At 54.7% G+C, this 22,716-nt stretch overlaps 11 protein-coding genes across 11 annotated transcripts; 6 read left to right on the forward strand and 5 right to left on the reverse strand.

Annotated features, from left to right (window-relative positions):
• Positions 1–301: 301 nt before the first annotated feature.
• CCMA1212_003742 (Multiprotein-bridging factor 1) lies at positions 302–1,703 on the forward strand (the record flags this gene model as incomplete). Its single annotated transcript, XM_073701077.1, has 3 exons — positions 302–305; positions 1,041–1,327; positions 1,401–1,703. The coding sequence occupies 3 exons, from the start codon at positions 302–304 to the stop codon at positions 1,701–1,703; spliced, it is 594 nt and encodes a 197-aa protein (XP_073560766.1).
• A 496-nt stretch (positions 1,704–2,199) lies between these two features.
• Positions 2,200–2,931, forward strand: CCMA1212_003743 (uncharacterized protein; the record flags this gene model as incomplete). The annotated part of the gene is made up of 1 exon (XM_073701078.1): positions 2,200–2,931. One exon carries the CDS (start codon positions 2,200–2,202, stop codon positions 2,929–2,931), a length of 732 nt encoding a protein of 243 aa, XP_073560767.1.
• Positions 2,932–3,527: 596 nt separating this feature from the next.
• Positions 3,528–4,575, reverse strand: CCMA1212_003744 (Coatomer subunit epsilon; the record flags this gene model as incomplete). The annotated part of the gene is made up of 4 exons (XM_073701079.1): positions 3,528–3,636; positions 3,687–3,928; positions 3,986–4,128; positions 4,182–4,575. 4 exons carry the CDS (start codon positions 4,573–4,575, stop codon positions 3,528–3,530), a joined length of 888 nt encoding a protein of 295 aa, XP_073560569.1.
• A 416-nt stretch (positions 4,576–4,991) lies between these two features.
• On the forward strand, positions 4,992–5,771 carry CCMA1212_003745 (60S ribosomal protein L44; the record flags this gene model as incomplete). Its single annotated transcript, XM_073701080.1, has 3 exons — positions 4,992–4,994; positions 5,395–5,672; positions 5,732–5,771. The coding sequence occupies 3 exons, from the start codon at positions 4,992–4,994 to the stop codon at positions 5,769–5,771; spliced, it is 321 nt and encodes a 106-aa protein (XP_073560570.1).
• A 435-nt stretch (positions 5,772–6,206) lies between these two features.
• On the reverse strand, positions 6,207–8,446 carry CCMA1212_003746 (uncharacterized protein; the record flags this gene model as incomplete). Its single annotated transcript, XM_073701081.1, has 3 exons — positions 6,207–7,133; positions 7,229–7,387; positions 7,694–8,446. 3 exons carry the CDS (start codon positions 8,444–8,446, stop codon positions 6,207–6,209), a joined length of 1,839 nt encoding a protein of 612 aa, XP_073560567.1.
• A 725-nt stretch (positions 8,447–9,171) lies between these two features.
• Positions 9,172–10,779, reverse strand: CCMA1212_003747 (uncharacterized protein; the record flags this gene model as incomplete). The annotated part of the gene is made up of 1 exon (XM_073701082.1): positions 9,172–10,779. The coding sequence occupies one exon, from the start codon at positions 10,777–10,779 to the stop codon at positions 9,172–9,174; it is 1,608 nt and encodes a 535-aa protein (XP_073560568.1).
• A 1,605-nt stretch (positions 10,780–12,384) lies between these two features.
• On the forward strand, positions 12,385–14,329 carry CCMA1212_003748 (uncharacterized protein; the record flags this gene model as incomplete). The annotated part of the gene is made up of 3 exons (XM_073701083.1): positions 12,385–12,651; positions 12,745–13,040; positions 13,150–14,329. The coding sequence occupies 3 exons, from the start codon at positions 12,385–12,387 to the stop codon at positions 14,327–14,329; spliced, it is 1,743 nt and encodes a 580-aa protein (XP_073560332.1).
• A 1,146-nt stretch (positions 14,330–15,475) lies between these two features.
• On the forward strand, positions 15,476–16,247 carry CCMA1212_003749 (ATP-dependent RNA helicase DHH1; the record flags this gene model as incomplete). The annotated part of the gene is made up of 4 exons (XM_073701084.1): positions 15,476–15,588; positions 15,637–15,666; positions 15,715–15,835; positions 15,882–16,247. The coding sequence occupies 4 exons, from the start codon at positions 15,476–15,478 to the stop codon at positions 16,245–16,247; spliced, it is 630 nt and encodes a 209-aa protein (XP_073560333.1).
• A 260-nt stretch (positions 16,248–16,507) lies between these two features.
• CCMA1212_003750 (uncharacterized protein) lies at positions 16,508–18,155 on the reverse strand (the record flags this gene model as incomplete). The annotated part of the gene is made up of 4 exons (XM_073701085.1): positions 16,508–16,892; positions 16,952–17,139; positions 17,209–18,026; positions 18,113–18,155. The coding sequence occupies 4 exons, from the start codon at positions 18,153–18,155 to the stop codon at positions 16,508–16,510; spliced, it is 1,434 nt and encodes a 477-aa protein (XP_073560146.1).
• A 1,284-nt stretch (positions 18,156–19,439) lies between these two features.
• CCMA1212_003751 (Transcription factor gsfR2) lies at positions 19,440–20,711 on the reverse strand (the record flags this gene model as incomplete). The annotated part of the gene is made up of 1 exon (XM_073701086.1): positions 19,440–20,711. One exon carries the CDS (start codon positions 20,709–20,711, stop codon positions 19,440–19,442), a length of 1,272 nt encoding a protein of 423 aa, XP_073560145.1.
• Positions 20,712–21,383: 672 nt separating this feature from the next.
• Positions 21,384–22,503, forward strand: CCMA1212_003752 (Short chain dehydrogenase andI; the record flags this gene model as incomplete). The annotated part of the gene is made up of 3 exons (XM_073701087.1): positions 21,384–21,884; positions 21,945–22,173; positions 22,241–22,503. 3 exons carry the CDS (start codon positions 21,384–21,386, stop codon positions 22,501–22,503), a joined length of 993 nt encoding a protein of 330 aa, XP_073560148.1.
• Positions 22,504–22,716: the final 213 nt, after the last annotated feature.

Genomic DNA, 22,716 nt, shown 5'->3' on the forward strand with positions numbered 1-22,716 from the left:
TGGTCTCAGGGGACTTCCAACAGGTATGATGGACCTTGCTAGACGATAGATGGATAATGTGTTCGCGGGGTTTCGGAACCTGATATCGGTAGATGTAGCAGGTACTCGGTCCGATATGAGAAGGCGTGCCATGTCGTCTGCTGTGTCACGCAAGATCCGATCCGCTCACCTCTGCGCGAGGTGCCTGGTAGTCCACCGCCCAAGTGTCATTGACATACCAAGACGGTCAGCAATGATTCAGCTCTCGACCGGCAAGCTGTAGCCAAGGTCACTGGGCATGATGCCGTCGTAGCGAAACAGCATGAGTGAGTGAGTGGCTCAGGCTGAAAGCGAGCCAAATCAGAATAATGGTGATCAGATAGATGGCATCTCACGAGATGCCCGAAGACGGCAGATGGTGATACAAGCAGTCATCTGAAATCTCCATGAAGCCCAATCAGCGACAGAAGATCACAGATCTGGTTCGGCAGCCAGCCATAGGGATACCGGCATGCTGCAGATATCCGTGCCTGGCTTCGAGTCGACGTCGAGATAGAGTCCGCGTAAAGGGCTGGACAATAAGTGCGGTCGCACAAGTTCACGTCACGGCATGTAGCAATAGAGGAAGCAAGGAAAAGAGAGAAATCCGCTCAACGTCACAGAAGGAAATCCCCCTCGAAACTCACTGATGGCCATCAAGGTGCTTCATCCCAATTATTGGTCTTTCAGGGACAGACACGCAATTGGTCACAGCCATCCTTAGTCATCAAGGCCGGCTCAGCCAATGGGACACCGTCTTTGCCTTAGATAAGCCGGGGAAGTCTAGCACATTCCATGAGCGGCGATGCGACGCCCCACGGAGGCGCCGACGACTAAATCTGGCTTGCCGATTGAGTCAGATTGCCAGCCGTTTGCATTCTTATTCTCGCCCTTGCCTCCGACCATAATACAGTGTATTACTACAGCCCGAATACTTTGCACTGCTGCTATATAATCCATTCCGTCACTGACGCTTCCTCTTGTCACATCCTTTTTTCTGCTCCAAACAATCCAACTCCCAGCGTCCGACGCTCCAAAGAAAAACTGCTTCTCTCCAACCCTACGCGACAATCTCGGGTCCTCTCAGCGTCATTTCTGGCCGCTTTCGCACATCAGACAAGCCAAAAACACCACGTCATTCATCATGTCTAACCTCGACTGGGATTCCGCCACCAAGATTGGAAGCCGCGTTCGCGGTCCTGGCGCTTCGGACCGCGAGACCGTCATCCGAGGAAAGAGTGCGCTGAACGCTGCCCAGCGAGCTGGTGCTGCCATTGCCACAGAGAAGAAGTACTCCACTGCCAACTCGGTATGTCAGCGCCTGTCAAAATTTTGATGCCCAACCATCAGCGGACGCAGAGCTAACATGGAAATCTTTCTAGGTTGGTGGTACTGAGGGCCAGCGTCTCACAAAGGTCGACCGCTCCGACGACATCATCAAGCCCAAGACGGTCGGAAAGGAAGTCGGAAAGGCCATTGAGCAGGGCCGCCAGAAGTTCGAGCCCACCATGACCCAGGCTGAGCTGGGCAAGAAGATTGGCGAGACCGCTGCCACTGTCGCCTCATACGAGCGCGGTACTGCCGCGCCCGACCAGAACATTCTCTCCAAGATGGAGCGGGTGCTCAACGTCAAGCTGCGGGGTGCCAACATCGGCGCCCCCCGCCTGGGCCCCAAGAAGAAATAAACAAGCGTCCTTCTGAACAGCGATTTTCAAGGATTTAGAAAGAGAGAGGGAAACATGCAGTGTGCAGTTGGACAGAGGGCGCGAAGAATTGCGCGGCTCTCTCCCCGGCGGCTGTGGCCATGATTGCGCAAGCGATGCGTGTACGGCGGATACATGGGGACTACAAAACCGTTTCGATATAGAAGGGATCTGGTGGTATTCCTGCGTTGTACAGCAGAGAGCGGGATGTTTTTGTTCCGTTTTTTTGCAGGATTTACGGCGTTTTAACGTGGTTTGAACAAGGAAATAGAATTCAAGAACGCGGACAAGGGCCAGTTTGCCTGCATGCTCACTTTTGCTTTACTTGACTCTGAACCCGTGCCACCTGTCTCGCAGCTGCGAGGAAGACCTATTGCACTGTATCATGTGAAATCCGAAATTCACCAGCTCGCGCTCAGTCTGTTTCTCTCCTCAACATGGGCAGGAAAAGTCATCATCCAGTGCGCGAACTACGAAAATGGCGGCAGACGACATCGAAGACGATGAGAAATCCCACCACACCGACGAAAGCGTCATCAACAGAAAGAAAGAACTGAAGGGCCTGCCCAGGAGCTTCTCATCCAACATTGGCCAACGCATCTCGCCCACCCGTCTCCCCCCCAGCAGCAGCATCCACACCACGCCAACATCAAGAATGACCACCAAAGACGGCCGCTCGGTGCGATCCATCGTCGCCTGGCTCGAGTCCGCTGCCACCAACGCCGACACCTCGAGGGACGACTTGAAGTCGGTCCACTCCGTCGCGACGATATCGTCTGCGGGATCGAACTCGTCGCTGCTGAGCAGGCATACGATTCCCGGGGCGGAGGACGTGGAGGAGTACTCTTTGACGTTGCTCAAGTATAAGAAGTATTATACTGAGGTTCCGCTGGGGAGATGCTTGGATGAGCAGAGGGGGGATGAAGGAGCTGTTGCGAGTGATTCTCAGGGCGGGAATGCGAATGCTTCTACTGAGGTTGGTCTCTGTTTTTTGCGTGAAGTCGATGATCCTTGTGCTTCTTTGGAAGGTGTATGCTCAGATTCGGATCAGCAGCTCTCTATGGGTCTGGGATCGGGGTATGGGGGAGATTCAGGGCGGGTGGGCGGGACACAGTCGGGATCTGTGGCTGTTGCTGGAAATGACGACGGGTGTCGGGCGAACGAGGTGCAGCTTTTTCATCGAGATGCTGAAGAGGTGACGGCATTCTAGACAAATGTTCGATTGCAGCTCTACATCTCGGATGAAGAATTGGAGCAGGTTGGATAGGGGGAGTGGGATACACATATGGGGAACCCTGAGTCGGATTTCGCAGGAAGCCGGGGAAGCGAAGATTTTTTTTTTATTGATAATTAGAGCCAAGGAGAGATGTTATCATCTAGGATATCATCATCTTGACAGACGTTCGCTGGCTGCGCATCTTGATCTTGGACTTTCATTGGAAAATCTAGGGTAGAAGCTGGAGCGGCCGGTGCGGTGAGCGCATAGCAAGAGTTTGAGCTTTCAGTCGCTGTATTATTATCTTGCTACTATCTTTCTAGAAAGATGACCACTTTCAAAGAAGAAAAAAAAAAAGTCCATGGTAGTTGCAGCCGCCTCAGGCAGCTTAAAATATTGAACCCTCGTCTCTTGGTGAAGTGCGACTTTTACGCCTGTGTCCCAACTCAAGAACTGTGAGTTTGACCTTAAATTGGCCGGTAAGCTCTTCGCGTGCCAACCGCTACGACTGGGAAACGGGCCTTTTCTGGCTGAATCTTGCCAATCGTAAGAATCATTCGCTGTCATTGGCCGTGTGACTCGGTACTCGTCTATGATCGCGCCTTGGCGCTGTACTTTGCGGCAGCCTTATCGAACAGGCTGCTCTTGTCTTCCAGATCCAGCACCAGTTGGTGATGAGGGTTCACCTTCTTTAGTGACCTGAATCCTGTTAGCCCGCAGATCGTATGAAAACAGAGAGGCATGCATACTCGAGAAGTTCTTCGGTGTTGTTGTGCCCTGCGATGGAATTCAGCACCACCAGGTTGGCGATGCCTTCTGCGTTTGAAGGCTCCTTCTGTAGAGCTTGCTCCAGGGCGGACTGGGCCTCCTCGAGGCGACCCAGGTGTATCTCGCAAACTGCCTGAGCGACGAGGCTCTGTATTGAAAATGTTGAAGAGCCCTGGGCAAGCTCCTCATAGACGTAGAACGCTTGTTGATACTTCTCGCCGCCCTGTAACAATGGAGTTAGCGTTCGTATAACACCCTGCCACTCTGCCACCTCTCTTACCACTCGAGCCCCAACCCATGCCTCGGCCAGGTTCACCAGGAGACTATCCTGCGCCCATCTCCGCGCGGCGGTGACTTCTTTTAGAGCGAGGTCGGTTCGGTTCTGTTGCAGGTGGATCTGGACAATGAGGGCGACAGCGTCCACTAGTATACTGTCAGAGTCATGGCCGACACGGTGAGGTGTTCACGGGTCTCACAGCTTCCTTGGTGCTTGGAAAGCAGCGCAAGCGCCTCCTCCGACTTGCCAGCCGCATGGAGGACCGTCCCGCCAACGACCTGAACAGTGACATTGTCGCCTGCAGATGCCGCCAGCTTCTCGATTGTCTTCAGCGCCGAATCCGTCTTGCCCAAGTTGTATTCGGCCAGCGCGCCGACGGCTTCTAGATCGGGGACGGTCTCGCCCTGAACCTCTGCGAGGACATCTTCGGCTTGGCCAAGGGCGAGGCGGGCTCGCAGCTTCAGCACTCGCGCGGGAATGGCGTTCTCGGGGGCGAAGGATGATGTGTCGAAGTCGATGACCTGCTGGTATTGTGACTGGTAGAAGTGGGTGTGAATGTTGATCAATTCGCCCTCTGCGGAATAGGGATCCATCTCGGCGGCTGGCGACTGACGGCTTTGGTGATGTTACGGGATATGGTGTCTTGGAGAGAGAATCACAGCAACAACAAGGAGTAGCATCACCAACTTTCCGTACCTTGACATTAACTGGCCTTCCCAGCTCAATGGCTGTTCCCATGGTGGGGTCCGGACAAGGGGGGGGGGACTGCATGCGCCACACTTTCCGTGAGTGCGTGGCTGGTGAAGAATTCTTGCGGCCCAACAAACGAGGCAGAAATCCTGACTCACCGAAGCAAGCCACACTGGTTATCGAAGCCCCAATCAGGCATAGCGCTGACCCTATCGCCCACAAAGCGAGAAATCACCAAACTCTCCCAAATTTCGCTTTACCTCTGGGAACTTTGCATCACCAAACCACTCAAGTAACGACACCGCACACCGTCGTCAAAATGGTACGTTTTTCGGTCGCGACTATTGCTGATGCTCAGTCAATTCCCCTTACACTCGATTTCACCAACACGATATTTCTCGAATGATTCCGGCGTCCGCACGAATGGCAGTCTTCGCGATCAAGAACCGACGTTTTCTTTCCTGGGCATCGGATGTCTGTGGGGGGAGAGGGCTGCAATGAAGAGATGACTGTCGCTGCATCAAGAATTCTCGGCAAACATCAGTTATGCGATCGTGAAACTACGAAACTGTTTAGCTGCTTGGGGTCGGAGAAATTGATGGAATCGAAATCGACAAAGACTGCCTTTTGTGCTGGACGATACGACCGCTTCGATCTCGCACCTTTCACTCTCAAGCAACCCGCGATCCATCACATGGCTGACTGTTTCTCTCTCGGATTAGGTCAACATTCCCAAGACCCGTAACACCTACTGCAAGGGCAAGGAGTGCCGCAAGCACACCCAGCACAAGGTCACCCAGTACAAGGCTGGCAAGGCCTCCCTGTTCGCCCAGGGTAAGCGACGTTACGACAGAAAGCAGAGCGGTTATGGTGGTCAGACCAAGCCCGTCTTCCACAAGAAGGCCAAGACCACCAAGAAGGTCGTGCTGCGGTTGGAGTGCGTCAAGTGCAAGACCAAGTTGCAGCTGGCCCTGAAGCGATGCAAGCACTTCGAACTGGGGTATGTGGACGCCGACGACGACACGATGCGAGAGAAGCGGATGCTGACTGCGGCTACAGTGGTGACAAGAAGACGAAGGGTGCGGCTCTGGTGTTCTAAATGCGTTGTTTTCCGGTCTTACCAATTCTTATGCTTCTCCTTGCGGCATACGGGCATCATGGAACTTGGCGAAGGGGGGGGTTACTGGTCCTTGTTTAGGGGACAGCGGCTCATAGGAAACGAATAAAAAAGCTTTCTTCATGACCGCAACTCACGCGCATTTTCTCGGTACTGGTCACGGTGTTAGGGGTGGAGAGAAGAAGCACAGCCAACCTGGGGACGAGATTCCAATTCACGATGGGCCCGGTGTCACTTTGCTGGGCAACTTTTCACATCACGGAGAAGGGCTCAGACTAGCTTGCATGGAAGAAGCCGAATACCAACCCGCTCAAAAGAGCATTCACATATGATGTTTATGCTGTCTTTATGTCTGTTCCCCGTCTATCATTTGCGCTGTCTAGACCCAGGATTCTACTACCCCGATCTCTATCCCACCTAGAAGCCCTCGCCAAGCACAATGGTTCGGCCACCTCCATACCACAGCGTGCCATTCCGCACATCCAGCCCCTTCTCCTGTCCAACAACCCATTCACCAATGAACTGAGCATCCTTCTGGTCCCATACTTCACTCTCCAGCCAGGCGTTGATGTCATCAATAGCCTTGACCCACCTCTCTCTCTTCTCAGGAGTGTCATGGTCTTCGTCAGTCAAGTATCTCCCCAACGTAATATGCGCGCTAGGAACCTGATACCGCGAAGCGACTTCCAACCCAGCCTCCTTGACCTTATCGAAGATGTCCCGTCGAAGATGGTGATACGTGTAGGCGTCGCCCTGGGTAACAGGCCCGTTCACGGGCACGTCGGGAGCAACTGGGGCCGGAGAGAGAGGAGGCTCGCCGCAAGCGGGGAGGAACGAGAGGGCGAAGGCGGAGAGGTCGTATGAGACCATGGGCTTGACGAGACGAGAGCGGTGGCTGTGCGTGTACGAGGCGATGGAGGGGGCGGCTGGGCGGATGATGGAGACGAGGGATCCGATTTCCTCGGGGGTTTTGGAGAAGGTGATTTCGAGGGTTGTCAGATGCATCCTGTGGGTGGGCATGAGCCAGACTCCTAGAGAGGCAAGAAGCTTGTTAGTGACTGTCTTTGATGTTGACGTTGTGTAAAAGACGGAAGACGCACTTGGTGAAGCTTGTTGGAGGAGTGCTTGGATCTTTGCAGCCAGCTCAATGACGTGGTTCGGAGGACGAGCCCATATCACGAGGCAGTTGCGCTCATCGCGGAAACCAGGCTCGATGCTGGGGTTCTCGAGGCGGAGGAGGTACTGGTCGATGACGAGCTGCTTGTAGTCTGGGGAAAGGAACTTTTCCTTCTGGAGGCCGTTGCGTTTGGTGCGGTGAGCGTGATACAGGGCTCGGATTTGTTCCTACAAGGGCATACTTAGTATCTCAGATGACAGGGGGATCTTGCGCCTTGGAAAGATGAGTGGTGTGTATGGGTTTGGGATATGTCAACACTTACGGGCTTGCCATCACAGGCTTGAATGAAGGCATCGTAGGGGTTCTCGCCTGGTTTCAGGACGATGCCGGAGAGGTCTTCGAGCTTGTTTTGGGCGTCGGTGGAATACATTGTGCTTCCCATGTTGTTTCTTGAGTAAAGAAGTAACAAAATTTGAGAATTCTATAATATCAACTCTTTTGATACTCCCAGGTCTATTTATCTAATTGTGCTGCGCCCTTGGATCTCACCTGAGCATGACACGCAACTCCCCGCCTCACCTCGCACAAGATGAAGCATGTGAGATGACTAAGCGGCCAATGAGGTTTTCGCGATATCAGATTTACGGGCTGAATGAAATGGGGTTGAGGCTGTGGTGAAGTCCAATATGAAACGGCCGGCTGTCAAGATATTTTCCGGTCATAGACCAGGGTAGAGAACAGGAAGTATTACAAGTGCAACTGATATATTGAAGCCCTATAACTTGACCGACCAGTCTCTAAGCGGAATCTTAACCCGAACCATAGGCTCAGCACTGCCCTCCGACACAAATTCCAGGAGCTGGCAGTCCTCAATGGCGACGCCGCTCGCAAATTGCGACACCACAAAGTCCAGCCTCGTTCCAGCCTGCCCCAGCACCACCATGGGCGAGTGCCAGGTCCCCGCGCCGTAGGTCACGGCCTGGCTGTCCGTGGCGATGAAGGCGCGGAGACGCCCGAGATCCGGAAGGCCGCTCCCGGGTAGCCCTTCGCCGGAGGGAACGGGGAGGTGTTTGTCTCGGGGGTTGGGCGGGAGGCTGGGGGCGACGATGACGAGGTATGTTGATGCGGTGGATTTGATGGGGGTGAAGGTTTGTGCGGTGAAGGGGTGGCGCTCGAGGTGGCGCACGGTGAATGTGTTTCCCCCAGAGGAGAAGGAGGACGAAGACGACTGTGGTGAAGAAGTGTCGGTGCCGCCTCTAGCTGCGCAGACGAATACGCTCATGATGGGCTCGCCTTTGCCGCTGGGCGCTTGGTCGTAGAGATTCTTGAGGCGGCTGACATTTCGGTATTGGATCGCAGAGCCTTGGTTGGCGGAGAAGGCGTTGGGCGGGAGGGAGGAGGCGTGAGCGTCGAAGGATGAGGGGTGCACGTCGGGCCGTGGGTTGGAGATTACGTCTCCGAAGGGGAAGAAGGCCTCTTGGGTGAGACGCTCGGCGGTGATTTGTATGTCGAGGGTGCCAATGGGGATTTGGATTGCCATTGCGTTGAGTGGACTGGAGGTTTGTCTTGAGAGAGTTGGGAGGAGGTTGATGGTTTGTGGCTGAGATGAGGCCGGATTAAGGTATACGCAGTTGTTTTTAGCACAGTCCACCTTGATTCGTCGTCAATGATTGGAATATAAGGGGAGAGAGATCCGTTATGAGATTACGTATTGAAGAGAGGTGGTGCATTGAAGACGGAAACACAGACAAGAAGACGGATCTGAGGGCATCCCTCCTTCAATGCACCTTATCGCGTCACCACTACCTACTCCGGAGGCTTGGCGGTGAGCTCCGGTGCCGGCCGGCCCCGAAGAAACTCGGCGCCTGCTTGATAAGGAGCGACACCAACCAACGGCGTCTGCATTATAGACGGTTCAAGATGTAGACCTCATCTTTTAAACATTGCTTCTTGCTTCATCTTGAAAAAATAACTCTGGGGTTTTGAAGACAGTTGGAGCTTGCCTTGGTTCTGCGCCGGGTTTCCCAAGCAGTTCTTACTCCGTGCTTGTGATGTCGTCGCCTTGAGCTCTAGCAGATGATGTGCACTCATGGAAAATACAACAACTCAAGCGTGATTGAATGAAAAACATCAAATTCGCTCAAGTATTTTGCACCGCTATGTCTCTATATACTACTCACCCATGCTCATAAAATCTCAGTCCCAAAGCCGCATGACGCTGATCGCCATCGCTTCGCCCAGCACATATTATACAATCTATTTTACTCAGGAGGCACGTCCTCCTCCCGACACATCATCCAGCGTCACCTTGCCGCCCAGATTACCACACTGCTTGGCCACAAGACAGTGGTTCATCGCCATGACCAGCGCCTTGAGCTGGTTCCCGCGCACATTGTCCACCGATATCCAGCTAGGATAAGAGTCGCTCGTCGTCGATATCCAAAGCTCATGAAACAGAGTCCTCCACGCAGACAGTGCCAGCTCCGTAATGGGCCGAATGGGCACCGCCGCCCCGAGGCCCTGCTGCGTCAAGAGCCATTCCGTGATGTGAATCGGGCTCTGCGGCACCGGCCGGGTCTTGCGGTACTCGTTGACCTGGTGCTGGACCATGTGGTCGATCTGGTCGGTGTTGGTCCAGGGGTGACGCAGCGGGAAGATGGCGCCCGTGATGAAGCCCTGCGTGCTGCCGGGGAACAGGTCGCTGTCCATCTTGCGCCACTTGTCGTCGAAGTTGACGATGACGGCAGAGGTCTTGTTGCCGATGAACTCGCCCAGCTCCAACTTGGAGAGGTCCCAGCCCTCGCCGCGCACGCGGATGCGGTTCTCCAGCGCCTTGAACTCTTCGTACAGTGCCACGCGGTCCTCTTGGTCGAGGGGGCGGTAGTCGCGTTCGGCGTTCCATCCTTGGGAGCCGTGGACGTCCCAGATGATGAGCTCGCCGGGGTTCTGGCGGTTGAAGTCGTTGACGATCTTGATCATGTCTTTGAGGGAAGTTCCCATGACGCCGTGGAAGAGATCGAGGATGCGGGTCCCATGAACCTCGCGATAGCCGTCTTTTGTTCTCAGGGGCCGGAAGTCGATGACCCGGATGCCACCGTCGCCGAGCTGGTCGTTTAGTTGGACCGTCTGTGTCTGGGCATTGGCCGGTGTTGCGAGGCCGACCTTCTTGAAGTGTCCCCACAGGCCGCTGTGGTGAGATCTCGGGAGGATAATCTCCCGAAGAGGCTTCTTCTCGAGCTGGGGGAGCAGAGTCTGCATCCAGCCGATGGGAGGATCGTTTGTGATGAACTCGCCCTCCTTGCCGGAAAGAATAAAAGCCGAGCCGCCAGGGTACCTGTTGATGCCCAAGTCGTGGACGGTGCCCTTGGCGTTGTTAATCGAGGAGAATTCGTCGTGGTACTCGACCTTGAGGGAGCTGGAGCCCCGGTTGTTGAACTTGACCATGAAGGACATTGGTTGGGAGGTGCCTTTGAGGGAGTACTGGACTTCAGCCGCGGAGTCCGCCCAGTTACCGGCTCCGTGTGTTGGCTGGATCAGGATGGAGACTGATTCTCCTGGATAGACGAACTGGGGCCAATCTTCCTCCCACTGAGGCATCTGGTATTGATGAAGATATTTTTTGGACCAGATGTAGGGGCTGCCGTTGACGAGAGATAGATATGTCTCGTCGATGTGTTGAGGATCCGCTGCAGGCGATGATCTCTCATACTCATGTGTTTCAAGCAAGCTCGAGTTGCCTGCAACAAACTCATCTTCCCCATGAAGGACGAGTTTCGGGGTGGTCAATTCCTCGCCACCGGGTAAAGGTGCCCCTGAGGACAGGGAGTTCAGACCAAGAAGGAAAAAGCCGAAGAGGCAGCGAGATCGACACATTGCGAATGGATATCGAATGGTCAGCTAATATTGAGAATGCGTACGTTATTTGAAGCGATTGAGAGTATAGAGTTATGGATGGAGCTGAGAAGACTGAGAAGACAGAGAATGCGATGGGATTGAAGGAGAGATGGGCGAGAGAGAGAGGGAGGGGACAGGCTTTATACAAGGGAAGAGTAAACATAAAAAAAAGCAGACAAGACTTGGCGCCGCCATTGTGCTCTTTCGAGATCAAGCCGTTGCCATAGAGCTTGATTGTTAGAGTTTGTTCACATTGTGTAGGTCCTTGTTGGTGATAGTGTGTGTTTGACTTTTTTTGGAGGACGATGCAATGGGAATAGTGACGGCTGGAGGACCCGTTGCGCGGCAACCCTTCATGTTGCTGTACCTAGGGAAGCTTTCAAGGTCCTGGTATTTCGTAATTGGCAGACACAGGCAAGAGCTCCGGATGGCAGGAGGGTGACTCTGGTAAGGGACAGAGAAGTGAAGCAAACAGTGGGTTGGGCGTGGATCTCTCAGGAGACCAGGAGTTCTGAATCTGGAGCGAGGCATCTCGTTCATCAGTGAGAGTGGTCTGCTTTCGATAATTGTGGCCTTGGTCGTCATGAAGATTGGCGGTTCTTTGCCGACTTGAGGCGTTATCAAGATGTGAATGGCTCTGTAGACATTCGTCCATAGAGGCTGCCAACAGCACTTGCGTGACTTTCTTTCTATCACAGCTACACTCCGAGTTGTATCTTCAAGCTGTAGCAGAGAGGCTCGCCTGTACATGTACAAAGCGTGTTTTAAAAATAATTAGTAAATCGTAATGTTCTGGCTGAGTGTATATTGAGATGTAATAGAGAGTCGTGAAAACAAGTTGTAGCTCTTCAAAAGCAATAGACATCCTCTGTTCCCAGCGTAGTGATGCCTTATACCGCAAACAAACAAGCATGAGAGTTCAGATTTCCTCCTGATTAGAGTATGTGGCTGAAAAGCCATACACATACAATCCATGACTAACAATGCCACCAGAAGAAGCCTGAACGCCTCCTCTCAAGCCTCCTCTCAAGAAGCCTTTATGCAACTCGCAAGAAGCCGTCCAACGGCCTCCCCCCCCCGGCTTGTTCCCGCCGCCCCACGTCGGCCCAGCCCTTGACCGCGAAGAAGCGCAGAGATTGGTCCAGATTTTGCCTCTTTGCCGTCCAAAGGAATCAAAGTGCCTGGCAGCTTATCGTTGGCAGAAAAGATGGTGGGAACGGGCCAAGTTGAACGGCTCGCGCGTGCCGAGCGACGAGGATGGCGAAAAAGATGGTTTGGGTAGCATCATCGCTTTTTTCGGGGGATCTGCAGGTCTTTTTGCCTTTTTGTTTCTTCTTGTTTCTTCCTTTATTCTTGTTCTTGTCATCTTTTTCTATCTGCCCTTCTTTTCTTCGAGGATCTGGTTTTCTAGATGTTTATACATCTGACTCGAGAGATTATCTTGCGCCATCCCCCCCCCTCTTATACCATCACGACGATCGATAACCGCCGGGAGTGACATTTCGATCTCTCCGCCCACTTTCCTTTTCTTTGTCCGTTCTCTCACCTTGGCGAGGCCGCGTGACCATATTCAAATCGGAATAGATGAGGCACGACGGATCTGATGGCGACAAAGATGAGTCGGGCGACGAGCTGGCCATTGACACTCGGCTTGGAGACGCTGTAGATGGCGTTTCAACGAGCAGCCGGGCGGAAGACGATGCAGAAGACGGTGCGCTCTCGTTGCGAGCCTCCGACGACCGGGGCGATAGTAAGCGGCCCGTCGCATGGAGCGAACTTCCTCGGAAAGACCAGCTCTTCATCATCACCATGGCGCGGATGAGCGAGCCGCTTGTTCAGACTTCACTACAGGTAAGCCTTCCAACGTTTGGTAACCGGACAGTCAAATAGGAAACCATGTCCGAGATTTCAAAGCATAGACTTACACCAACTTCTTTCGAAAAGGCCTACATGTTCTACCAGCTGAAGTGGTTCAACCCGTCTCTCCCCGACTCGACAATCTCCAGCCAGGCGGGCGTCCTGCACGCCAGCTTCACGGCAGCGCAGTTCCTCACGGCGATGCTCTGGGGCCGGCTCGCGGACTCGAAGCGCATGGGACGGAAGACGGTCTTGCTCATCGGGCTGCTGGGGACAAGCGTGTCATGTTTGGGATTCGGCTTCTCGACGACGTTTTGGCAGGCGTTGCTGTTTCGGACGGTTGGGGGCGCGACGAATGGGAATATCGGTGTCATGAGGACGATGTAAGTCTTTTACCTTTTCATCGCCCTTCTCTTCGGCACCTAGAAGTTTTGCTATGGATTCTGTAAGTGTTATGGTCGAACGGTATACTGATTTGACGTTCAACTTCAGGATCAGCGAGATCATCCGGGAAAAGAAATACCAGCCGCGGGCATTCCTCCTCCTCCCCATGACCTTCAACATAGGCGTCATCATCGGCCCCATCCTCGGCGGCATCCTCTCCGACCCGGCCGGCAGCTACCCAGCCCTCTTCGGCAACATCGACTTCTTCGTCAAGTTTCCCTACGCGGCGCCCAACATTGTCAGCTTCTTCTTCCTCTTGTCTGCCGCCGTGGCGGTCTGGCTGGGCCTGGAGGAGACGCTGGACGCGCTGAGAGACGGACCGCCTGATCTGGGGACTAGGCTGGGCAAGAGGCTGATGGTCAAGTACAGGAAGAGGTTTGGGACGACGCCGGAGTCCGAGGGGTATTCGGCTGTGCCGGCGTCGGATGTTGAGTTGAGAGGCGGCGAAGAACCGGCGGCAGCGAGGAAGTCGACGAAGCGATATACGCAGAGATTGCCGTTTCGGCGAATCTTCACCCGCAACGTCCTCGTCACGCTGGTTGCGCAGTTCTTTCTCACGTTTCACGTCGGGACATTCAACTCCCTCTGGTTCGTCTTCCTCTCGACACCGACCTCGGACAGACAAGTCCATCTCCCCTTTTGGTTCACCGGCGGCGTCGGCCTGCAGCCCCGATCCGTGGGCATGGCCATGGCCATCCTGGGCTTCATCGGCATCAACATGCAGCTCTTTCTCTACCCGAACATCTCCGCCCGTCTCGGCACCATCAGGTCATGGCGCCTCTTCCTGCTCTTCTTCCCGGTGGCGTACTTCCTCGTGCCGTATCTCTCCGTCGTGCCGAGCACGACGCCTCCTCCTGCGGCAAAGACGGGGCCTCTGATATGGATCGCCATATGCTGCGTCCTGTTCTTCCAGGTGACGGGACGGACGTTTGCGCTGCCGAGTCAAGCCATTCTCGTCAACAACTGCTCGCCGCATCCTAGCGTGCTGGGAACGGTCCATGGGCTGGGGCAGAGCGTAAGTAGTGCCGCTCGTACGATTGGGCCCATGGTGGGAGGAGTTGTGTATGGGTTTGGGCTGAACAAGGGGATTATCGGGCTTGTTTGGTGGGGGCTGAGCAGTGTGGCTGTTTGTGCGTGCTTGACGAGTTTGGTGGTGAAGGAGGGTGATGGGCATGAGATTCGGCTTGAGGGGGATGAGGAGGAGGAGGAGACGAGTGCTCGGACATAGAGTTTTATGATACCATGAGTGAATGATTGGTAGTGATTTGGATACCTTAGTCTTTGGATGCACTAGAAAGTCCTACCTTTGAAGGATAGCAATGCTTGACGAAGCGAGCAAAGTGATTTTTCACCACCAGTTTCATTGTTCATGACTTTCTAGCGTCGCAATCTTTTGAGTTAATGCCCCATCACAAATAAGTCTCCGTGAAGGAAAGGAGGAGCTCAGGCTCAGTCTAAGCTCGATCCCCTGGAGAGTTTGGCGTTGCTTAACACGCAAGAGAGCGTCCATTCCTGGAAGAACATGGCAAGGCTTGACAAAGGGAGAAAGCCATTTCTGAACCACAGTCTCATGTTGTTGCCGTCGGTTAGAGACGTCCGTAGCTGTGGCGTATTCATGTTAATGCCCCAAGAGAAGTTAAGTCACTGAAATAAGGGCTTCAAGACCAGACTCAGTGCCTTGAAGACTTCGGTGTGGCTCAATAAGCTAGAGAGCGCCCTGTACCAGAAGAAGATAGCAATGCTCGACGAAGGGGGGCAAAGTCATCTTTGACTAACAGTCTCATATTGTTACCGTCGGTTAGAAACTTTGCAGCTTCGGGGTGCTTCAACATAATGCCACATAAGAAGTAAGTCCGGTGAAAGAAGATCTTCAAGTCCAAACTCAACCTCTTGAAGACTCTGACGTGGCTCAACAAGCTAGAGAGCGTTCTATACCGTAAAAAGATGTAAACGCTTGACGAAGATGGCGAAATGTGAACCCAACACAAGAATTTGAACTGTGATTGTTGGGTGCATCTTGTACAACTCTGGGATGGCTCAAGTGAATGCCCTATAACAGACAAGTCCCCAGCAAAGAAAAGCTCGGGATAACTTGGAAAAGTCGATCCCTTGAACGGTTCGGCGTGGCTTTAACAAGGTTAAATCGGAGTATCAAGGTTCAGCCATCATCTGAAAGGACCTTAATCCATATCTAGCCGCGAAGCGAGGATGGTCTTATGCTGTCTATAAAAGGGTAGCAATTCCCCCTTCCCGACAGCTTAAAGTCCTTCCTCCTTTCAAGTTTCTCTCATCCACCGCTTCACACATAAACAACTTTTTAAAATCTTCTAAAAAAAGAAACCTTTCATCAACTTTTGCCTCGCCGTCAGCCGCCATGGACGACCTCAAGCTCCTGGTGGTGATCATTTGGATCATCGTCGAAGCACTTATCTATATATGGCAAGTCCCCTCCCTTGTTCGTCCCAGCCCAACATTGCAAAGCAACATGTCTCTAATACTCATTTGTCTTTGTAGTGCTTCTTATTTTCCCACCAGGCTCCTCCTCGATGTGGAGGTCATCTGGGAGTAAGCCCCCCCTTCGAAGACCCTGATGACGAGGGCGGTCCGTGGAAGCATTGAGCTACGGGCCGTCAATGTTGTCATCAACTTCGACTTCCCCAAGAATGCCGAAACCTACCTCCATCGAGGTGGTCGATTTGGCTGGTTTGGTCAGCTCGGCCTGGCCATCAAGTTGGTCGGCTGTGACGACAGCCTGGACCTCGGTTCATAAGCCATCATAGCTTGACCTCTGGTCCCGCGAGCATCGACAAGGGCTTTACGCCAACGAGAACCCCGATCCGCGGCGCATCTCCATCCTCCAAAAGGGCGGTGCTCTGCCGGAGCAGCGGAAAGGCCCTCTACGTCCACGAGAACCCCGAATCCAATCCCGCGCCGCATCTCCATCCTCCACAAGGGTGGATGGTGCTCTGCCGGAGCAGCAGAAAGACCTTCTACGTCTGCGAGGAACCCCGAATCCAGTTCCTCCGCGCATCTCCATCCTCCACAAGGGGGGTTGGTGCTCTGCCGGAGTAGCATACATTCCTGGTCCTGGCCCTTCTTTGTCGGAGACATGCTTGAAAGTGTTTCCTGGCTGGGAGCGGGCATAGCCGTTGTACTGCATATGGCCTGAGTTGAGACACGGGATGGGGACACAGGGCGTGGTGCCTTTCTTGATGTTTACGGACGGTTACGGACTGCTACATGCTGGAGACTGGCGGGACTCAGATGTAAGAGGCAATTGGGTAGACGTGGGAGGGATATCAGACATCAGAGTATGCTGAAAAACCTTGCTCTCTTATTAATTCATTACTATTCATTGTTCATTTCCGTGTTCCTCCAACGCCATATCCGCGGGCTAAACGCATCTTCAAGTAAACTCTCTCGGTTTCTGGCTCGAACCCAGGTTAAGAGGCTCATCTTCGTAGCTATCCCTTCCCGGAGTCGCGCCCCTCCACGGCGTCACGTTCTGAAGGCCAATCTGCGCCGACGGAGCCTCGTATCCCGGAGGAGGGTCGTGAGGATACGACGGCGCAGCGGTGACGGTGGCCGTGTAGCCGGTGCTTCGCCACGGCTCCGGGTGCTGCTGCTGGTAGCTGTGGTTGAGGCCCTCGAAGCCGGAGGGGCCTTGCTGGCGACGGGGCATCTGGCGCTTGGCCGCCCAGACAATGTATCCCAAGGTGCAGATGACCAAGACGAAGACGATTCCGAGAACGATGAGGGCGTACCTGCGATCGAGCGCGAAACCAAATCCGCTGGGACCAAGGTTAGCAAAGTGAGTTGACAGGGTTTATGCAGGTGGGAGAAATCTTACATGTAACCGTTGGCTGCGCCAAGCCCCAAGACAATTCTGCCGTTCCAGAGATGAATCTTGCCAAACGTGGTGGGCTGCTTCGTCTTTCGCCACTTGAGATGATGTAGAATGCCAACGGCCAGCTGGACAAACATGAGGAGAATGACGATGAAGCCGAGGACCTGATGGAGCGAGTGAAATCCGCGAGACTAGAAAAAAATTATGATGATGTGAGTAAAAGGCCGAGAGATGGGAGCGTGACTCATGAGTATACATACCCGTTGGTAGTTGAAGCTCGCCAAGATGCCAAAGGCAAAGCCTCCAAGAACGAGGCCGAGGGCGAATGTCTGGTTGAATTTGTGGAACTTGGCCAGCTTCTCCGTTCTAATGAGAATCGCACCGAAGGGAAGCAGCAGCATGAAGCTAGAGACCATGAATGCCGCGTGAGCTGCTGCCTTCCAGTCAAACTTGCCCGTGGAGTGACTATTGAGCGTGGTGCCTTCGGCCACAGAGTCCTCCGTGAGGACGGGCAAGTCGGCGCGGCCCTGGGTCCTCTTCATGTCGATGGTGAAGGTGCCGTATTCGCTGTGCATCTTGAGGTTCGCATCCACCTCGTCGTCGCTGAAGCTCTCCTTGGGGCCCAGCGCGTAAATGGCCTGCTGGTTCGGGGATGACACGTCAATGTAGCCCTTGGAGGTGCCGCCGGCGGGCCAGCTCCGACAGTGCTCGTTGCAGACGGCATTGAAGATCATGTAGCCGTCCTGGACGCCGGTGCCGTTGAGGACCTCGAACTTGAGGTCGGGATAGTACTTGGGCTCGTAGTGGCCGTAGGCCAGACGCGGGGAGAAGGTGACGTTGTCGCGATTGTTGTTGCTGCGGTAGAGGATGAGGAAGAGGGCGCCGGGCATGTCGTCGCTGCCGAGGCCGATGGCGCCCCAGGAGCGCTTGGTGGACACGCGCAGGCTGAAGTAGACGTCTGTGTTGCCGTTGTCGGGGACGGTGAAGGCGAAGGCGAGGCTCTTGTCGGGCGAGATGAAGGTGGACTGGCCCGAGGGGTTGTTGGCGTCGTCGGCGCGGGTCGACGCCGTGAGGGCTGCTGTGCGGGAGCATGTTGTCGTCAGTGATGATGGGGATGATATAGGAGCAAGTCTTGATGTGAAGAAGAGGGAGGGTCTCACTCACCAGCAGCCGTCAGCGCGGCGCGCCACAGGTTTCCGAGCAGCATCCTGTGCTTGCTGTTGCCGGGGAGAAGGAGGTGGTGGTGTGGTGTCGCGATGGCTCTACGCTGTCGAGGGATGGCGATGTCATGGAAGAGAAGAGAAACACAAAGTCACCACCACTGCCGGCAAGTAAAGATGATGATGCGCCTGTCTCGCGACTACGGGAACGGAATGGATGTTGTTCTGGAGAGGTTTTTTGGCGAGGTGGTTGGTCTGGTGTCTTGCAGCTGGTGGTGCGACCTCCGCTCAGCTGTTGTTTGCCTGCATCTGCCCTGCATCTGCCCTGTATCTTCCCTGCGTCTCCCCTGTATCTGCCCTGCTGGATGCCGATAAGGTGCGGGCTGGTGGCAGATGCAGCTGGAGCTCCATCCACTGGGCTGAGCCGTGATGGCCAAGCAGGTACCGGTACCTGCAGCCGATGCAGCTACCGCGCCGATTCACTTGTCTGCGGTACCTGGTTCGCACCCCATCTTTTGCCAAGTTCTTTTCAGCTGCGGCCCCTGTCAGCACTTTTTACGGGTAATTTCACGTTCCATCACATGCTGCTCCGGGTTTTGCGAGTTACCAGCCCGTTTTCACGTCGGTACGACCTCATTACCTGATTTATAATTTGCGCCATTGTCATCATCAACTCTCATTTACCGTTCTCTTCCCATTCTCTCAATCAGGGCACAAGCTCACTCATTAACCTTATATATATACCTATGATACCAAGACCGCGCTTCAGGCCCCCCCCATGCAGCGTCATCGCGAACCTCGATCACAGATTTGACTCCTAGCCACGCGCGACGGTTCAAAGTGCGGAGATGGCTTGTTGATTGACGAGGACGCTCGGGCTCACGATTGGTTCCCCCCTGCCGCGGCGCGATGCCTGTTGAGGCAGTCATCCATGACTCTCAGTCAACTTGCAAGGATGCGATGAGTCTCGGTGGAGTCGCGAGAGAAAAGTGTCCAGCCAATGCCGCGCAGTTCTTTGAAATCACACTGATCTGATGAAATGACGAGTCTACGATAATATAGGCCTGAAATTGTCGAGTCAGATGCTGAAGAGGAAATATATATTCACGAAGCTCAGCATCTGTTCAACTGGATCAATTGCACGGGACATTACAATTGCCATTCCCAATGCATGAGTGAAGCTTGCACCCTCATTGACACGCCAAACGCCTATCCGTACACCATCATACCAAAAGAAAGACAGAACAGGGCTTCAATGAAACAACCAGTATCGCAGCGCCTTCACACCGAGAAAGCCGGCCATGATGTAACGAAACCAATGCAATAGTCACCTACGTCTTCTCATTGCGCCACCGGTCGACCCTCTCCAGCCCATACGACACAATCAGCGTAGCCTGGCAAAACTCATCAACGTCCGACGCCTTGGCAATGGAAAACAGCTGCTCCCCATCGATGCAGCGGATGGCGTTGACGGGATTCTCCTGATGATGCTTCACCCAGGCAAACGGCGATGTCGCGTCCCACAGACCCGCGCCGCCAGAGAAGATGATGCCTCCCGGACACGGAGCCCAGCCCTGCTTCAGCGTCGAGTACACAGCCTCTGTGAGGGTCGCGGCCAGGTACGTGCGCCGAACGGACTCGGAGAATATCCACGCCTGCCAAGTGGACGTGAGGGTCCCGTCCGTCCGTAGCTGCGTGTCGACCGGCCCGCTGCTCGCGCGGTCGACCTGCTCCTTGTGAGAGCTCGACGACAGGGCGAGCCCGGCGCTCTGCCACAGCTGTCGGGCCCAGAGAGCGAGAGTGTCCATGTTTTTCTCGGCCTGCGCGCGGGCGCGGATGTCGCCGTCAAAGAGCTGGATGATTTTGTAGATCAAGAGGGCCTGGGTTCGAGCAAGATGGCACGCGGGATCAAGCATGATGACGCCCAAGTCCCCCACGCCGCTGGCATGCTGGGTGTCGACCAAGTTGTTGACGCGGGTCTCGATGATGCGCAGGACCGTCCTCTCTGTTGCGGGCGTCTTGGAGTGGTATGCCGCCAGGGAGGCGAATACATCTTGGATATGGTCGGGAAGATGAAGCCTCCACAGCTGGTGATGGATAAAGGGACAATGACCCTCTGTAGTCCACTGCCTCAGCCAGACGCGAAGCTGGTCGATGAAGTACGTGAGGGCCTCATCGCTAAAGTAGATTTGCGAGGGGACGGGGCCGTGCCTGTGATCAATGTCCCACGACGAAGGCGACAGAAACCAGGGATTCTGCAGGGAATCCGCCGCTGCTGGAGCTCCATGCGCCGGGAGACTGAGCTCACTCTGGCTCTGCCGCTGATTTTCCTCCTCCTGCTGCTGCTGCTCACTACTCTGCGACGGCGGAGTGGGCAGCGGGTTTCTGTCCGAGGGCCCCGGGACAGGAATGGGAACCACCGAGACGGCGCCATCCTGCGAGAAGACGAGGTCGTACGGCGGCGCGACGCGCGGAGCGGGATAGCGGCAGACGAGCTTCTTGTCGGCGCAGCGGCGGCACGAGGGCGTCTGCTTGCTGCACTTGCGCTTGGCCCGTGTGCACGCGATGCACGCGAGGCGCTTCGGCGGGGCGGAGTCCGTCATGACTGGGTGAGAAAAGATTCTCTCTGTCTGCGGGAAGAGACGCGAGGGATCTGAGAGGGGGCAGGGGAATTGATTCTTTTTGTGCGGCTGGCAGAATCGAAGGATAAGCTGAAGCTGAAGCCATCCCAACTTGTCATATTCCCTTCCATGGCTGGCCCGGGACCCTGAACGGCGATTTGTCATGGTCCGCCCGCTGCCGGCGGGTTTCCTTCCGCCGGGTGGAGCCGGGCGCCGGGGGGCAGCACGGCGTCTCATAGGCCGGTCCGGCGGCAACTTTTCCGTCGCGGGACGGCGGCCGTCTGATACAGCCCTCCGCTGGCCGTCTTGGGTAGGCTTCCATCAAAGGTGGATGGATCCTGTGTGCATCTGGGGCCTTGCTTATCATCACGGGTGGCTTTGCTTGACAATACTCCGCTGGCTTGGTGGGCTGACTTGGAGGTGAACGTGGGCAGAAGAAGGAGAGAGAAACACCGCTTGTGGCTTATTGGAGCACTCTGAATGGAGAGCATCGAACGATGAACTCCGATGCAGGTCTAAACGAGCGGAGTATAAGAGGAGGCCAGAGTTCCAGAGAACAGCACAGTTTACTCAACAACGTCGCCAGTTGACAACCTCAGTCGTCTGCCAGTCCAACAAAGAGAACCCTTTCATAAGAAGACATTTGCAGCAACCATGAGTCTCCCCTCCCTCAAGCAGTACCACCGCAAGCCCTACGCGGCCATCTCCCCCTCCCGCCCCGAGCTCTCCCAAGCCGGCAGAACCGTCCTCGTCACCGGCGGCAACTCTGGCATCGGCTACGCCATCGCCCGCAACTTCATCAAGGCCCGCGCCGAGCGCGTCATCATCCTCGGCCGTCGCCCAGACGTGGTCAAAGCTGCCGAAGGGAAGCTCGCTCAGGAGGCAAAGGACTTGAGCTCTTCTACTGTCGCCGAGGGCAGAGTCTGTGATATTGCGAGCCTTGAGTCTACCGAGGCGCTGTGGGCTGGGCTGCAGCAGGATGGCATCCATGTTGATGTCTTGGTTCTCAATGCCGCGGCTCATGGAAAGGCTGCGCCAATTCTGAAAAATGGCTTGAAGAATGTGTGGGCGGACTTTGAGGCCAATGTGCGCTCCTCGCTGGATTTCGCAGAGAGATTCTATAAGCAGGCTGGCAAAGGCGCCGACTCTCGCAAGGTAAGCTCATCTCTCTACCTGAGAAAGGCTTTATGGCCATGATGGTTGACACTGCCCAAGTTTCTGATAAACGTCTCTTCCATCGTCAGCTACATGTGGTCCACAATGGCCCCCGAGCGTCCGACCTACGGCCTGACCAAGAGCGCCGGCCTAGCCTTGGTCCAGCAGATCGCCAAGGACACCGACGTCGACGACATGCAGGTCGTGAGCTTCCACCCGGGCGGTGTCCTCACGGACATGGCTCGCGCCGCGGGCGCCAGGGAAGACATGGGCATTCCTTTCGACGATGGTATGCTTTCGATCCGACCCCTTCCTTTCGTTATGACTTGCGCAATTGCTCATAGTATGCGCTACAGAGAATCTTCCGGGCCAATTTGCCGTCTGGGCGGCGAGCCGAGAGGCAGAGCATCTTCACGGCCGGTTCGTCTGGGCCAACTGGGACGTTGATGAGGTCAAGGCCGTTTTGGGCAAGCAGATTGCCGAGGAGCCCAACTTTTTAAAGGTTGGGATTGAAGGGTTGTCTGAGAACCTTCCGAACCCCATGATTCCCCCGGAGATGCTGGAGAAGCTTTTGCAGTTCCAGAAGGGCCTTCAGACGAATCTCCAGGAGAAGAGGTAGAGCAGGTTCTTGGTCACACTCAAGCTTGTCAAGGACATCTCTACATAGCTTAGCATCTACAATACAGTCTACGTCAGCAATGTTCTACTTTTATCGTATCCAAGAGCATTATCTCTGAAAGCAAGCAACTTCGTAATCCAACATCACAGGTGATCGAGTACACACAGACTTGACTTTATCCATTCATCTAGTGTCTTTTATGATATCAAGCTA

Source organism: Trichoderma ghanense (assembly GCF_004382785.1).
Source record: "Trichoderma ghanense strain CCMA-1212 chromosome Unknown scaffold_3, whole genome shotgun sequence".
NCBI classification, from domain to species: domain Eukaryota; kingdom Fungi; phylum Ascomycota; class Sordariomycetes; order Hypocreales; family Hypocreaceae; genus Trichoderma; species Trichoderma ghanense.